This window comes from Malaclemys terrapin, chromosome 2 (assembly GCF_027887155.1).
Source record: "Malaclemys terrapin pileata isolate rMalTer1 chromosome 2, rMalTer1.hap1, whole genome shotgun sequence".
In the NCBI taxonomy this organism is placed as follows: domain Eukaryota; kingdom Metazoa; phylum Chordata; order Testudines; family Emydidae; genus Malaclemys; species Malaclemys terrapin.
Genome location: NC_071506.1, coordinates 112,833,098 through 112,849,358, shown reverse-complemented (window position 1 = coordinate 112,849,358; position 16,261 = coordinate 112,833,098). Strand labels below are relative to the sequence as shown.

The 16,261-nt window shown below is 43.2% G+C and overlaps 1 protein-coding gene across 1 annotated transcript in view; it reads right to left on the bottom strand.

Annotated features, from left to right (window-relative positions):
- Positions 1-4,723: 4,723 nt before the first annotated feature.
- The window catches only part of ADTRP (androgen dependent TFPI regulating protein), a 46,106-nt gene continuing 34,568 nt past the window's right edge, over positions 4,724-16,261 (bottom strand). Inside the window, exon 6 of the mRNA XM_054017167.1 lies at positions 4,724-5,602. Coding sequence (XP_053873142.1) covers positions 5,559-5,602 — 44 coding nt within the window. The 3' untranslated portion in view covers positions 4,724-5,558. The remainder of the gene's footprint in view (positions 5,603-16,261) is intronic.

Sequence of the window (16,261 nt, the reverse complement as noted above, 5' to 3'; positions counted from 1 at the left end):
AATCCTGATCTGATGGTGTCAAATTTGCAAATGAACTGAAGCTCAGCAGTTTCTCTTTGGAGTCTGGTCCTGAAGTTTTTTTGCTGCAGGATGGCTACCTTTAAATCTGGTATTGTGTGGCCAGGAAGGTTGAAGTGTTCTCCTACAGGTTTTTGTACATTGCCATTCCTAATATCTGACTTGTGTCCGTTTATCCTTTTACATACTGACTGTCCAGTTTGGCCGATGTACATAGCAGAGGGGCATTGCTGGCACATGGTGGCGTATATAACATTGGTGGACGTGCAAGTGAATGAACTGGTGATGTTGTAGCTGATCTGGTTAGGTCCTGTGATGCTGTCGCTGATGTAGATATGTGGGCAGAGTTGGCATCGAGGTTTGTTGCATGGATTGGTTCCTGAGTTAGAATTGTTATGGTGCGTTGTGTGGTTGCTGGTGAGAATATGCTTAAGGTTGGTAGGTTGTCTGTGGGCGAGGACTGGCCTGCCTCCCAAGGTCTGTGAAAGCGAGGGATCATTGTCCAGGATGGGTTGTAGATCACTGATGATGCGTTGGAGAGGTTTAAGCTGAGGACTTTAGGTGATGGCCAGTGGAGTTCTGTTGGTTTGTTTCTTGGGCTTGTCTTGCAGCAGGAGGCTTCTGGGTACACGTCTGGCTCTGTTGATTTGTTTCCTTATTTCCTCGTGTGGGTATTGTAGTTTTGAGAATGCTTGGTGAAGATCTTCTAGGTGTTGGTCTCTGTCTGAGGGGTTGGAGCAAATGCGGTTGTACCTCAGTGCTTGGCTGTAGACGATGGATCGTGTGGTGTGTCCGGGATGGAAGCTGGAGACATGGAGGTAGGCATAGCGGTCGGTGGGTTTTCGGTATAGGGTGGTGTTAACGTGACCGTCACTTATTTGTACTGTGGTGTCTAGGAAGTGGACCTCCCGTGTAGATTGGTCCAGGCTGAGGTTGATGGTAGGGTGGAAGCTGTTGAACTCATGGTGGAATTCTTCCAAAGTCTCCTTCCCATGGGTCCAGATGATGAAGATGTCATCAGTGTAGCGTAGGTAAAGAAGGGATGTGAGTGGACGAGAGCTGAGGAAGCATTGTTCCAGGTCAGCCATAAAAATGTTGGGATATTGTGGGGCCATGCAGGTGCCCATAGCGGTGCCATTGGTCTGGAGGTATATATTGTCACCAAATTTGAAATAGTTGCGCGTGAGGATAAAGTCACAGAACTCAGCAATCAGTTTTGTTGTGTCATCATCAGGAATACTGTTCCTGACAGCTTGTATTCCATCTGTTTGTGGGATGTTTGTGTAGAGAGCCTCCACATCCATGGTGGCTAGGATGGTGTTTTCTGGAAGATCACCAATGCATTGTAGTTTTCTCAGGAAATCAGTGGTGTCATGGAGATAGCTGGGAGTGCTGGTGGCGTAAGGTCTGAGTAGAGAGTCCAATATCCGGATAGTCCTTCAGTGAGAGTGCCAATTCCAGAGATGATGGGGCATCCAGGATTTCCAGGTTTGTGGATCTTGGGTAGTAGATAGAATAACCCCGGTCGGGGTTCTAAGGGTGTATTGATTTGTTCCTGTGTTAGTGTAGGGAGTGTCCTAAGTAGATGGTGCAGTTTCTTAGTATATTCCTCAGTGGGATCTGAGGAAAGTGGCCTGTAGAATTTGGTATTGGAGAGTTGTCTGGCAGCCTCCTTTTGGTAGTCAGACCTGTTCATGATGACAACAGCACCTCCTTTATCAGCGTCTTTGATTAGAATGTCAGGGTTGTTTCTGAGGCTGTGGATGGCATTGTGTTCTGCACGACTTAGATTATGAGGCAAGCGATGTTGTTTTTCCACAATTTCTACCTGTGCACGTCAGCGGAAGCATTCTATGTATAGGTCCAGACTGTCATTTTGACTCTCAGGAGGAGTCCATGTGGAGTTCTTCTTCTTGTGCTGTTGGTGGGAGGGTATCCGTGTATCAGTGCGCTGTTCAGTGTTATCTTGAAAGTATTCTTTGAGTTGGAGACAGCAAAAGTAGGCTTCCAGATCACTGCAGAACTGTATCATGTTTGTGGGGGTGGTGGGGCAAAAAGAGAGTCCCTGTGATAGGACAGACTCTTCTGCCGGGTTGAGTGTGTAGCTGGATAGATTGACGATATTGCTGGGTGAGTTAGGGGTACCACTGTTGTGGTCCCATGTGGCAGGTAGGATTTTAGATAGCTTACGGTCCTTTTTCCTTTGTAGAGAGGTGAAGTGTGTAATGTAGATCTCCTGTCTTATTTTATTTTATTTAAAGTTCGTTTGTGTGGAGGGTTGGTTATTTATGAAAGTCTCCAGGTTGGAGAGCTCTTTTTTGATGTTTTCCTGTTTGCTGTATAGGATGCTGATCAGGTGGTTCCTCAGTTTCTTTGATAGTGTATGGCATTATCTCTCACTGTGGTCTGTGCAGTATGTAGATAGCAAATCTGTAAATCTGGAGTAACTTCACCAAAGGCAGTGGAGTTACCTTGGACTTACACTGGTGTAACTCAGGTCAGAATCAAGTCCTGTAACTCTGTAGAGAAGCTAACTCATGATGCAGCTAAATGAACAGGTTCACATGGAAAAAAGCACTTGCTTACAAGTCCTGAAATTTTCTTGGCTAAACTATTGTCAAGCTGTGAGATAAGACCAACAATTTGCAGACCAGCACCTACCAATTTCTAATACTTGTTTTTAGCTGTTTATTCTGGTGTTGGTGTGTGCGTGTGGGCAGGGTGCTCAGGTTTTTGTGGAGGGGGTCTTCTTCCCTTCCTTTAATGAGCACTAGTTCTACTTTACAAAACACAGCTTAATCTTTGGAAAAAGAAGTGGAATGATAGTTATTTTTTCCTCTAATGCATTTACACCTGTATTTTGTCTCTGTACCACACAAACTGGCAGGGCTAAACAATATTAGATAATTGTACCTGTCGTACACTGCACATTGTGCTTTGGGGGAGACAATTAATTGCTGGGCTTCTTGCCTGCAGGTTAAGCAGTGATCCCATCATTTGACTGGGAGCATGCCATTTTCCCTCCCATTCTATACTGTATTCAGCCAAGCAGTGTGAAAGGATTCATGTACAGCTGCGCTGTGTGAGTGGGCGGGCATCTCATTCAGTAATAACTTCTAATTTATACAGCCATGAATATCTACAGCTATAAATAAACAGTTCTGACTGGCTTTGCAAGCCTACTCAAAGTAGAGAGAGAAACATCATCTTGGCTGTGCTGTTTTAAAATGTTGTGCAAAAGAAATGAAAGGCCAGCTCCTCTTTTGGTGTAAATCAGCATAGCTCTATTGCAATCAAGGGAGCAATGTCAGTTTATACCCATTGACTCTGATGCATCATGTAATTTTTCTCTTCTTCTTTGGCTGTGTTTGCATCAGAGAGAGACCCAAACTCAAGCCCAGGGGCTGATCACCCGGAACTATGGGGACAAACTTTTTATCAACCTGAATTTAACCTCACAGTGCAGGTCCCATATCTCCCTCATAGAGAAGTGAGTAGGGAATGCTATCCTTTCTATAGGATTTTTAAAGCAACCTATAGAATTCTCCTCCACTTTCTGTAGCTTTGCACTGAGGTCATGGAAGTAATACTCTGAAGACAGCCTGACTGCACAGGTGTAGTTGCGGGTATGATCTTCCATGAAGAACCTCTGGATGGTGGTGATGCATGAGAGTGAAAGAACCAGTCTGGACTCTCAGCCCAGAGTAATTTGAGGGACTGGCAGTTAGGAAAATACATCTCCTTGAATACAGAGTCCATATGACATGGAAATCATTGAGACACAATGAATATACAACCTCCTGGTGCCATTTTTACAGTCACTTTTCAGGGAGAACTTTACTTTAAGAAGAGAAATTTTGAGAAAGTAAAATGATTTAGTATTAACTGTATTAGATTCTATTAAACATCAACAAGTGTGCACCAAAACCAGTGGGTCCCACCATATGAAACCAGATCCAATTATCTTCTCTTTAGGGATAGTGGGATCCTGTGTTTTGTTGAGCCGACCCCCTGATATTTCTATCGCACATTAGTATCTATTTCACTGTAATATTTTGCCACTGAACTTTCAATATATTATTTTGTTACTTTCTACGGTAAGTCTCAATTTTTATCTCTTCTTTCTCCCTTAATTCACTGCCCTTTTTTCTTCTGCCTGCTTCTCCTTTCAGTTTTTCCACTGATCATCTTTTCCCCTTCTAGCTAAACCTCCCTGTTGTGCTCCTCCACTCCCTCCCTCTAGTTCAATGAGAGAAGGAGTTGCTACAGTCCCCTCACTAAACTTTGAAGTGAATTGTGCAGTAACCTGAAAATAGCTATGGATGCATGGATCTCCTCTTGACTCATAGGAATAACATGGTATGCAAGTTAGTACTGGTATGTTAAATTCCCAATCCAGAGTGTTAGCAGGTGTGCAACATGTGAGAAGAACCAAGTTTGTATGTCCACTTTGTTTTTGTGTATTATTCCCAGACAGTTAATCCATACATGTTTCTCTTTTATGCTTTGGTAAGCAGTAGCAGCACTCAATGATGCAAACAACACCCTCGTGGATTGAATGTGTTATAGTGTTGAGCTATCGGCATTGCAATGAAGTAATAGTTACCCACTGAAGTACTGCCAACTAATTTAAAATTGTCATCTAAATGCATCACTAACAATACAGAGATATTCTTTTATGCTGACCATTCAAGTACACTTTCACTCCAGGACTTGTTTTTGTTTGTTTATTTGGATTTGCAAAGCATCTCTCCAGTGCTCTAGTTATTAACAAAATGTTGAGGCTAATAATAGAAATCGAGTATATCAAGCAAGGTTAGTAAACATATGAATGTAATACAATTTTATGGCAGGCAGCTTTATGTTAAACAGTACTTTCAATTAACATACTTTCTGTCAAAGCAATCCTGCAGTCAGTAAAATTACTTAGCTTACTTTTGCTTCAAGATTACCTGAAACCAAAAAAGAAAAAGTATTGCATTCTTGTTAGAAATTAAGAAGAAAAAGTTATACATATTAATATGTATGTTGCCTGTTGCAAAAATGGTGTTTTTTATTATCTTTAATATTTTTCTAATTTTGGACGTCATGGCAATGTTAAAATTATTACTCTTTTTTTATTTTTCCATCTGGACTTCTAGAAAAACATTAGGTGAGCGAAACAAGTACTGAGTAACAAGTGCTTGCTTTCACGGGGCATTTAAAGATGTGGTGCCAGTCCCACTGCAAGGTCATGAGGTAATTTATTTGCCAGTTACAAGTTTACCACAGACATATCCTAATGTATATTGTGTAAGGGATGAGAAATCTTGTACACAGATGCATGCATTTCCTTATTCGTAGCAGTTGCTTTGTTTCATAACCATCCTGTAAAATATTATCATTTAATATTTTCCACAAGTTTCCATGGTTATGATGACCAAATGGATTCACCAGAAGACACAGTACGTTGGAGAAGGAGTTTATCACAGTGGCATTTCTTTCCCTCTACTTCATGGCTTCAGAATTCATGGAGGGAGCACTCCTTTGAAAAGAAAGCTTCATTTGCCCTTCCTCTTGTATTCCAGTATTACTACTGTATCTCCTGTTCAGAGACAGAGGGGAACAAATTGCTAATCAGAGGCACCAATAGAAAAGTTCATGTATATGTGAAGCATGTTAGCATAGTGCTAGACCAGAATCAGTCCCTGGAGTCTCAGCACCCCTGAAGTTGAGTGGGGTTGGCATAGGGGTGAGACCTGAATTGTGCACTTTGGACCGATCTTTATTTTCAAGGTAGGAGGGAAGACAAACTTGCCTGACACAAGGTAGATTACTAGCCACTGAAGAAGAATTTGAAATGCACCATGGGCCAAGTCCTGGTGCCACTGAAAATAACGAGTGTTATAAGAACAATAAAAAAAAAAAAAAGGTTTAAAAAAAGGAAAATAATGGGTGTTCTACCATGGACTTCAGTGGGGAAAGGATCTGTCCCTGTATTAACTGGATAAAATAATATTTTAAAATAAAGTTCCTGCAAGGACTTTGGAGTCCAGACATTATCTTCTCTCCCCTCCATTTTCTATGTCCCAGCCTTACACCTGCTGTTAGCCAGTTGGCAAATCACTCTGTTTGCCTTCTAGTTGCACTGGATGTCCAGTACCCGGCAATGATTCATGTAGGTCTTGGCAAGCTTTTGCAGCCTACTTACAGTACAGCAAAAGGCTCTGCACCTTTGCAGATGGAGATGAAGTGAATGCATCACATTATAGTGAGAAAAGAGGAGAAAATGTATACACCTTCTCAGGGCAATTTCACCTGGCATGTCATTAAATCAAACTATCTGATGCCATGTGGAAGATTAATGACAGATTTATACTTATTGCCCCTGAAAGAATTAATTGTGTTCCACTAAACATGTATTGCAAAATGGACAGCAATAAAATATAACTCTCCTGGGAACACTGTGAATGTGGAAAAGGGTTGTTTTTTTCCCCCTTTAGTGAAGTGAGAGACATTGGAATGATAGGTGAACCACAAAGGCATTTGACACTTAAAATGGTGGTCTGAACTGGCCAAACCTTTAGAAGCCTCTCCACTCATCTTCCCACTCTTCCTGCCCCTTATCCTTTACTGTTAACAATCATCCTCCTGCTTACTGAGAACATTTTAGAGGACGCTTAGTGGCCCACTGCCCCAACCTCCAAGACCATGCTTTGGGGGAGGCTCTGAAGCTCTTCCTCCAGCAACAGAACTGGGTTCCACTGCTGCCCCTTTTCAGCTTCCCTTGTAGAATTACACCAGATTGCACAGCTTGCAGGAAGGATCCTGACATACAGCAACATTCCTTGCACAATATCCTAACAGAAGAACCATGTTAGACTGACCAGTGCAAACGGGTATCTCATGGATAGGAAAAACAGGAGGTACTTTTACTACAGTGGTCATGTACACTTCGCATGGGTAGTCACCTATCAGGGATGGTATGGGTTTACTTGGCCCTGCCTCAGCGCAAGGTGCTGGAGTTGATGACTTCTTGAGGTATGTTCCATATCTATGTTTCTATGATTCTACATGCTGGCTGGTGTGTATTTATATGGTTGGCCTTTCCTGATGGAATCATGCTGGCTTGCTCACTCAAGTGTTTGTGATTATGTCGCCCTCTAGTGGATGGCAAATAAAGAGGTAATAAGCCCTCTTAACACTGACAGATGATGAAAATCCTCTAGAGATACAAGTCTGTCTTTCAAGAATAGAAGATCCAGACTCTTGAACCCCCAAGTGGTCATTTGTGGTTTGAATGACAAATATGAAGCATCTATAGAGAGAGAGCCACAGACTAGTTACACAACTATGGCTGATAGAGGAGACCAAGACAGACTAGGCGTTTGGCTCATGAGTGCTGAGACATTAATAACATCCTTTTAATTCCTGAAACTTGAGTCCTTTCCCCTACTGCAGATGTATAGAGCTTGTGGAAATAAATAGTCATTATTTAACTAATGTAATGAGAATACCTTGCTCATTTACTCTTCAGATGTAAAGGGGGCAGAAATGAAGGTATTTTCTAGAAAGAAGGGTCTTTTTTTTTGTCTGAAAACTAAAAGTGGACTCATGTAGGAAATCTCAACTGTAATAAAGAAAAGTGGAACTTGGATCTAGTATGTTAGTTTCTCAGAGAACACGGCCATTTTATAGTTTATGTAAAATGTGACTTTCTGGTGAGGCCCACCCCTGTATAATGCTAAAATTTGTCTCTTTCCTCCCTCCAGGGAGGTTCACATCCTTACAGCTTATCATTGTAGGTACTACATTCTCAATTCAGCAGCAGTTCAAGGGAAAATGCAGCCACTAGAAAGCTTCAAGCTTGCACCTCTAGGTTACAATACCGCTTTTTAACTGCACTGAGGTATGCCTTGCCACAGTGACTGTGCTTCCTAATAGTTCACCACATTGTACTAAGGAAGTCTGGCTTTACAAGCTGAAGAATGCAAACATAGCGCCCATAAAATGTGCAGTCCCTAAACTTTTTATACCTGTCTATGAAATAGTGTGCATACCATACAAACACTACTACACCAAAAGACAGTTAAGATTACAATCATGTTCCATAAGCTCTGGTATCTTAAAATGTATTGAACTTTCTTTCTTTTCTTCATGCACAAATCATATTTCAGTTAAAAACTCCACTCCGTTTCTACAGGCATAAATGTGCACTACCAATGACCTGCTGGAAGACCTTCAATTCTGTAGCTTCACAGAAACTCCTGCGTGTGCAGAAAGAAGGGATTTTTAAGCACTTATAATTTTCTCCAACTCAAATCTGATTTTCACTTGACCAATGGAAGGCACAGCTGCAAGCAAGGGACTATGACCCTGCTAAATGTTAAGTTTCAAACACTAATCACTGATGCTTCAGAGCTCTTTAAAACAAAACAAAAAAGTTGCAAAAATCTTTTTCTAGCAACAAGTATTGCTCAAAAAAAAAAAAAAACTTCTCTTTTTCTGCCCAACTGACAATAACCCTGCCACAGATCAGCCAAAATGATATTTGACAAAATTATAAGCATCTGAAATTGATGGTTTAGAACAAAAATTCATTAGCATGCTTAACTATAGGCATTACTGTGTGTTCTGCCTGTAATAAAGACTGCATGAAGATTTGGTATACAATAACTGGTTTACAGGAACTCAGGTGGGATCACACAAATAATCTGTACATAGTAGCCCTGATCCTGCAAATTGTTCTGTGTGGGTAGATGTCTGCCCCTGTGCAGAGCCCCCATAAGTGGGGCCAGGGCTGGCGCAACCCATTAGGCAACCTAGGCGGTTGCCTAGGGCGCTACAATTTGGGGGGGTGGCGACCGCGGCGGTATTTCGGCAGCAGGACCTTCCGCCACCTCTGTGGGGGGCGGCATTTCGGGGCAGGACCTTCCGCCGCCTAGGGCAGCAGAAAAGCTGGCGGCGCTCCTGAGTGGGGCTCTGTACAGCCCAGAGGCCCTCCCACATCCTACAGCTTGCAGGACTGGGAGCAGTATTTTCTCTGTCAGACTGAACTGTTGGTCCTTTAAGTCAATATTCTGCCTTTGGCACTGAATAATACCAGCTACTGCAGAGGAAAATTTTTAAAATTGCTTAATGTACCTGAGCCAATTATTCTGTTGTACATTGTGGGGAAGGGATATCCTTCCTGAGATTTGGTGATTGGCCTACATCTCAAAGTTTGACATCTGACTACTGGAGACATGCAAAAACTCCTGAATCTGATTCACAATGATCAATGCTTGATGGCCTTTCTTGGGAGTTCCAGAGCTTTCACAATCACAGGCCACATATTGTTTGTGTTTCATTGTGAACTGGACAGGGCATTGCCTGTGAGTGTGTGAGAACTTGCTCAAACTATAAGTAGTGTTACAAGAGTGTTCTTTGTCGGTACATATGTCAAGAGTCAGTTAATACATAAGATGCCAGGAGATGACATGCAAGTTTATGTGGCCTACTTCTTGGGTTTTGATGGACCAATAAAATTACTTGTTGGTCTGCTTCGCAAATGTCTTCCCTGATGCAAAGCGCTTCACAAGTTTTTAACATGGTGTGAGAGTGGAATCTGAACCCACACGTCCATACAAAGGCCAGAAAATGTCTTTCTTTGTGCAGCTCTTTACATCAGTTCTTACCCGTGGTGAAATCTTGTGAGGGGAACAGCCAAGTTGTTAGGAGACACAGGCTGGAGTTGGAAATAAAACAATACATTTATACTGTGACACACACTTTATTGTGAGGAGGTGTCCTTTGAGTAGCTTTATGCAGTATAATTACTTATAGGGTGGATCGCCTGTATGTTTTACTATGGTATTGCTGTGCTATACTATAGTCCAGTAGTTCTCAACCAAGGGTATGCATAGCTCTGGGGGTACACAGAGGTCTTCAATGGGGGACATCAACTCATCTAGATATTTACCTAGTTTTACAACAAGCTACATAAAAAGCAGTAGCTAAGTCAGTACAAACTCAAATTTCATACAGACCATGACTTGTTTATACTGTTCTATATACTATACACTGAAATGTAAGTACAATGTTTATATTCCAATTGATTTATTTTATAGATGTAAGCAGAGTCAGGATGAGCTCTACCCTGACATCTGGTGGTGAATTATGGCGAGTGTGGAAAAGAACTCCAGGGGCTGATCTTGTTTGCATAGGCACACCCACTCGCCTGGCATGAAACAACAGCAACTCAAAGTGGTTACTTTGGCTGGTGTGGGATCCCCAGTTTCTCTGTTATTGGGGCAGGAAGAATAAAGTTTTGTTACCCTGATTCTGTGAATCAAGGCCAGTGGAACTGTGTATGACAGAAGGACTGAGTGAGTCATTCACCATTACCTAAGTAGCATGTGCTTGTCAAGGGGCATGGGTTACAAAACCCAGTGAATTGAGAGAGGATGGGGACAGGTATTTGTACCTGATGGTATGGGCCCTCTCTGAGGGGTTGAAACACCAATTGCACTACCTCCTCTCTCCATTGTTGAATATCAGAGCTAACTTTTGATTCCATTAGAAGTCTAGTTACAGACTGCTGAACTGAATTCACTTTGGGCCAGTGGTGCACTAGCACTGGGGCTCCCCTACTATGAGCTGAAATCACAAAAGAGCTGAGATCACTGAGGCGGTGTTAACTAGTGGGGGAGCCTGAAGCTATAATGCTAAGCGGCTGGCAGAGCAGCTAGCAGAGTGGAGCCTTGTGGGACGGTTGGAGTGGCGCTGAGCGACTCACAGGTCGGTGAGTGGAGCGGCTGGAGGAGCAGCTAACAGAACAGAGCCTTGTGGGAGCGGCCCAAGGGACGGCTGGAGCGGAGCGGAGCGGCTCACAGGTCGGTGAGCGGAGCGGAGCGGAGCAGCGCGGTGCGGCACGGCTCACAGGTCGGTGAGCGGAGCGGAGCGGCGCGGAGCGGCACGGCTCACAGGTCGGTGAGCGGAGCGGAGCAGCTGCCAGAGCAGTTCGTGGGACGGCAGGAGTGGGACTGCGGGTGGAGTGGAGCAGTTCGTGGTGAAGGCTGGGTGGAACCCCACGGAGAAGCAGCCGGTTGGCCTCGGATCACGTAAGGTGCCCCTTAACACCCTGCTCACACCTCCCCCCCTTTTGAACTCTGGGGCTGCACTGATCAGGGACAGAGACTTTGGGGGGTTGTCGGACTTTTGGGACTTTGGTGATTCTTGGGTCGCTGGTTCCAAGAACCAACGGGAGAGGACACGGCCCAATTTGCTGGGGTGGGTCTTCGCTCATGGTTTGGTCTATGAACTCTAGTTGTGGTGTTTTTCCAATTTAATGCTGATGTCGTTTACCTCATGTTATTAAACATTTTCTGTTACACTCAGACTCCGTGCTTGCGAGAGGGGAAGTATTGCCTCTTAGAGGCACCCAGGGGGTGGTATGTAATTGTCCCAGGTCACTGGGTGGGGGCTCGAGCCGGTTTTGCACTGTGTTATTGAAGCGGAACCCCTAGATACAGAACCCGGCCCTTGTTGCATAATTATATGGTAAAAATGAGAAAATAAGCAATTTTTCAGTAATAGTGCGCTGTGACCCTTTTGTATTTTTAGGTCTGATTTTGTAAGCAAGTAGTTTTTAAGTGAGGTGAAACTTGGGGGTACGTAAGACAAACCAGTCTCCTGAAAGGGGTACAGTCATCTGGAAAGGTTGAAAGCCACTGCTCTAGTTTAGCAGTGATGGAGGTGGCAGAGAAGGGAAACTGAAGGCTGAGGGGCAGAAGGTGCACTAAACCAAGGAGAGGAGTGCAGGGGGGCAGGAGGAGAAGGAAGAATGGGTCAGCAGTGCCACCAAAACGACCTGTCTGCCAACTCTAGGACCATCTCAGAGTACGAGCTGGTTTGTCAGCTGCCTTGCATTTTGCTCCAGAGGTGCAAGCCATGGTGTAGGTGGGACTCAAAAGGGTACCACAGTCTGTGAAGACAACTTAATTCCCACTACAGGAGGAGTCTGAAGAGACTAGTGGGTAGCAGGAACTCACATAGCACTGAACACACCCTCTAAATAAACATACATTGACAACTAACAAGCAAATATATGTCCTATGTATGTTAGAAAGACAATTGTTTTGCCCAATCCATGCCCAAGGTACTTTATTCCAGGTCTTCAACCCTCATGTAGTTAGCAGTTTAGTCCCTTGCCCCAGAATAAACCACACCTGTGTGCGTGCAGGCTAGCTAATCACAGCTAACTCTCTTAGTCCTTGACTACACGGGGAGGTTGCACCAGTATAACTTTCCTTTTTCTATAGACAAGGTGGGTGAGGTACTATCTTTTACTTGACCCACTTCTGTTGGTGAAAGAGACAAGCTTTCAAGCTACGGAGAGCTCTTCTTCCAGGTCTGGAAAGCTACTCAGAGTGTCACAGCGAAATACAAAGGTGGAATAGATTGTTAAACATAAGGAGTTGACAGATGTTCCTTTTTCTATCAGAAATTGCCCTGTGTTCACATACAAATTATTTTATATAATTTAGTCTCATGCCCTAAGACAGGATAATTAAAACACTTTGGATGCAACTTTAGTTCTAACTTCACGCCTTTGGTTGTATGCCTCCTTTCCAAGCAAGTTCCCCATCTAGCATCTGGGCCTTTAAATTTTAGAGAAGCAATTAGCTGCAGGCCTATGGAAGCCATTTTATAGCTGACTACCAGAGGCTGCAGCTTCTTCTCCTGCAACCAGTGAGTGTTTGATCTTTTTTCCTTAGTGTTTGTTTTCTAGGTTAAGTTTTGCTCATTTCTTTCAGGGTAGATATAAGCCACTTGTCTGTTTTGTATGAACTTACCAGACACTTTATGGATTTAAAGCCCCCAACTGTCTTGCATGGCTTCTCCCTAAAACATGCATTTAAATCTCTTGCAAAGTAGCTATCTGGTGATAGCCAGTAAGGCAACAGGCATCCCAGATAGATCCTACTCACATCCAGCTCAAAGTAGAGAAGTAAAGAAGCTAGAAAAGAGTTTGCAGGTCTGCTGAAGGAAAAAGAAAACAATCAACTTTTTCTCCAAATGTTCAGATTGACACTAGAGCAGGGTCTACATCAGAACCTCAAATCATAACCCCCTCCTCACTATTTTTTGGGAAGGTTTGGATTCAAGGACTTTGATCTGAACTGCTCCAGGTGGTTTTGTATTCTGCTGGGAACAAAACCCTGGAGAGGACCATTTTGTCCTATTTTGGGGTTCCTCTTTCAGTTTGACTGGTGGAAATATTGTAAAACCTGTTGTTTTTTTGATATTTTCTACCTATCAGAAATGGCTTGTGCTTCACTTTTGGATGCACAAATGGGTCAAGTTCTCAGGTGGTGTAAATTATTACCCACTTTGGGATGTCCACATTACCCAACAATATTAGAAACTTTTAGTATTTAAAAAAAATTATTAGTACTATTTTTTGTATCTCTCTGTCTGTACATTTGGATTGCAGTGGCTACCTTGAGTCCAAGCCAAAGCAAAACGGAAAATAACATATTTTTAAGACCTCAAATGCTACATAAAAGAGTTTGTCTGGAAAAAATAAAACGAATTAAAGGTCTGCTAACTCTTGGCTGTCCAGATGTAGAAAAGCATATTATATTATCAGAAAGAGTTCAGAATGCAGGCTCAAAAATGGTACAGTGCCCGTTTCTCTGCTGTGACGCACAAGATATTGAACCTTAAAAATATCATGTGTTCAGGGCTGAACATTGTCAGTCCTGGACTTTGGAATAATTTCGGGGGAAACATGCATGTTGTGTGAGGAAAGAGGAAAAAAAATTGTGGCCAGTACTTTTAATTTTAAGAAAAGTTGTGGTTGCTTAAAGCTGCTCACTGGTTAGAACTGTGGGTAGTTCTGGGATAGATGGATAAGTGGGCAGAGTACAGGTGAGACTATTAAAGGTCTGTAATAGATGCAGTTCATCACATGCTGTGGGCATCAGGACTAGGAATCATCAAAATTTTACATTGCAATGTTTTTGGACAGAAAACTGGATTTTTCACAAAACGAAAATTCTCAGTTTTTTTTTAAACTGAATCCATCATAGAATGAAACGTTTTTGGTTAATCAACAAAAAATCAAAAATGTCCACATAGAAAATGTCATTTTCTAACCAGGTGTAATCATGCCTACATATGTGGTATATGTGTGTACATAATTTCAATGGATTAGATAAGTATCCAAGATAAACTATATTTGATTGAGAAATTATAAGCAATTTTAAGTAGTCTTATAACTAAACATTTTATATTTATGTTGGCTAGGTGAACAGCTGAGCTCAGTCTCTGCACAGATGAGTTATTACTGACATACTGAGCTACTGATAGGAACAAAAGATGAGCCCAGTGTAACTGGTAGTTGTTAAGATAATGGCTGAGAAGGTCTATTTCAAAGAAGAGAGGTAAAACAAAGAGATGAGGTTTAATGGCCAGTGATGGAGGGGGATAGTAAGGAAGAAGCAAACCAAGAGGGAGAAGGGTAACCTGATTGGGAAGGGACAGAAACCCGTTGTCATTGGCACCAAGGCTGGATATGGTTGTTAAAGAGGTAGAGGGAAAGAGAGACTGGACTCTGGGGAGACGACATGCTAACTGAGAGACCCTGGCAGTCTGCAGGACAGACACAAATCTCTAAGGATCTAAGCATATATAGTATTCTGTTTTCACTCAGTAGTACCTGCAAGGCTTAAAGGGTGGGTATAGTCTTTGCCCTAATGTATTTTATTCTGCTTATCTTTGAATTACTTTGGTTTTCTTGATCTTCTAATCAGCTTTGCCTTATTTCAATTACCATAGTCCCAAGGAAACAAATTTCTAATTGCTGGTGAGAAGCAAGAGGGTGGAAAAAGTACCTGCCCTGGAGCCCTCAGTCCAAGGCATTGGGCAAAACACTGCCCAGTCCTACAGAGTTCCCTCCAGATGCTAACTACAGTCAGTAAGGAGCTTGAGAGAATTTCAGTGGTGACAGGCATAAGTGACTGAAGGGCACAATAATTATAATGAAAAGTTATTTCTATATTTGCCAATAGGATTCTAGGCATACCATTATATTTTTCCATAACAGTAAAGGTTAAATGGTGGCATAAAGTCACTGTCTTGCCGAGGGAGCAGAACAAAACAGCACCCTAATGGGAGTTGCAGAGAGGCATGGCACCTCAGACAGACCTATCACTTCACCCTTAAGTTCTGTGCAGCATTCACTCTTCTTTGTGGCACACCATTTCTGTTGTCCAGCCCAGAGAAGGGTGGCACCATGGCTTTGCATTCTCTCCACCCTTCCCAGTCCCCTTTGCAGTCTGACCCTAAGTCTCTAGAACAGGGGCGCCAACGTGCACCTGAGAAGGAGCCAGAATTTACCTATGTACATTGCCAATGAGCCACAGTAATACCTCAGCAGCGCCCCCCACCACCACCATCAGCTACCTGCCAGCAGCCCTGCTGATCAGTGCCTCTCCCTCCTTCCCCATGCCTCCTGCGGCATGCAGGAGGCTCTGGGGAGATGGGGAGGAGCGAGGGCATGGCAGGCTCAGGGAAGGGAACAGGAAGGAGCAGGGGCCTTGGGAGAAGGGATGAAGTAGGGGCAGGGCCTGTGGCAGAGGCTGGGGTTGAGCAGTGAGCACACCACTCCCCCCCCCCCCCCAGCACATTGGAAAGTTGGTGCCTGGTAACTCCAGCCCCGGAATTGGTGCCTATACAAGGAGCCGCACATTAACTTCTGAAGAGCCGCATGCGGCTCTGGAGCCACAGGTTGGCCACCCCTGCTCTAGAAGTATGCAATCACCACAACATTAGTCCACAGACATTGAAAACTTCATTTAAAACCATTAGGTTTGCTCTGCAATGAGAATGAGTTGGGCATTTATACAGCACCTTTTTCCTAGGAGGATCTTAAAACACTGTGAAAGCTCAGCAAACTAATCTGGGGCCAAATCCAGCAGTCTTTTTACATGGGCAAAATTCCCTCAGACGTCAGTGGGATTTTTGTCCCAGAACAAAATGAGCAAGGATGGAGGAAGATTTTGCTCTTGCATATTCTATTCTACTACAAGCATAGCTTCCCTCTGCCACTATCATGTAGGCACCTATAGGGTGGAACCAACAACCATTTAACAGTGCATGGCAAGGCTAGACAGTATTGTAGGCTTTGGATGTGAAGAATCAAACATGCATTTAAAATCACAAGAGCTGGGAAGAATGTAATTTAACAAACAGTAGGAATATTAACCCAGGACTAACG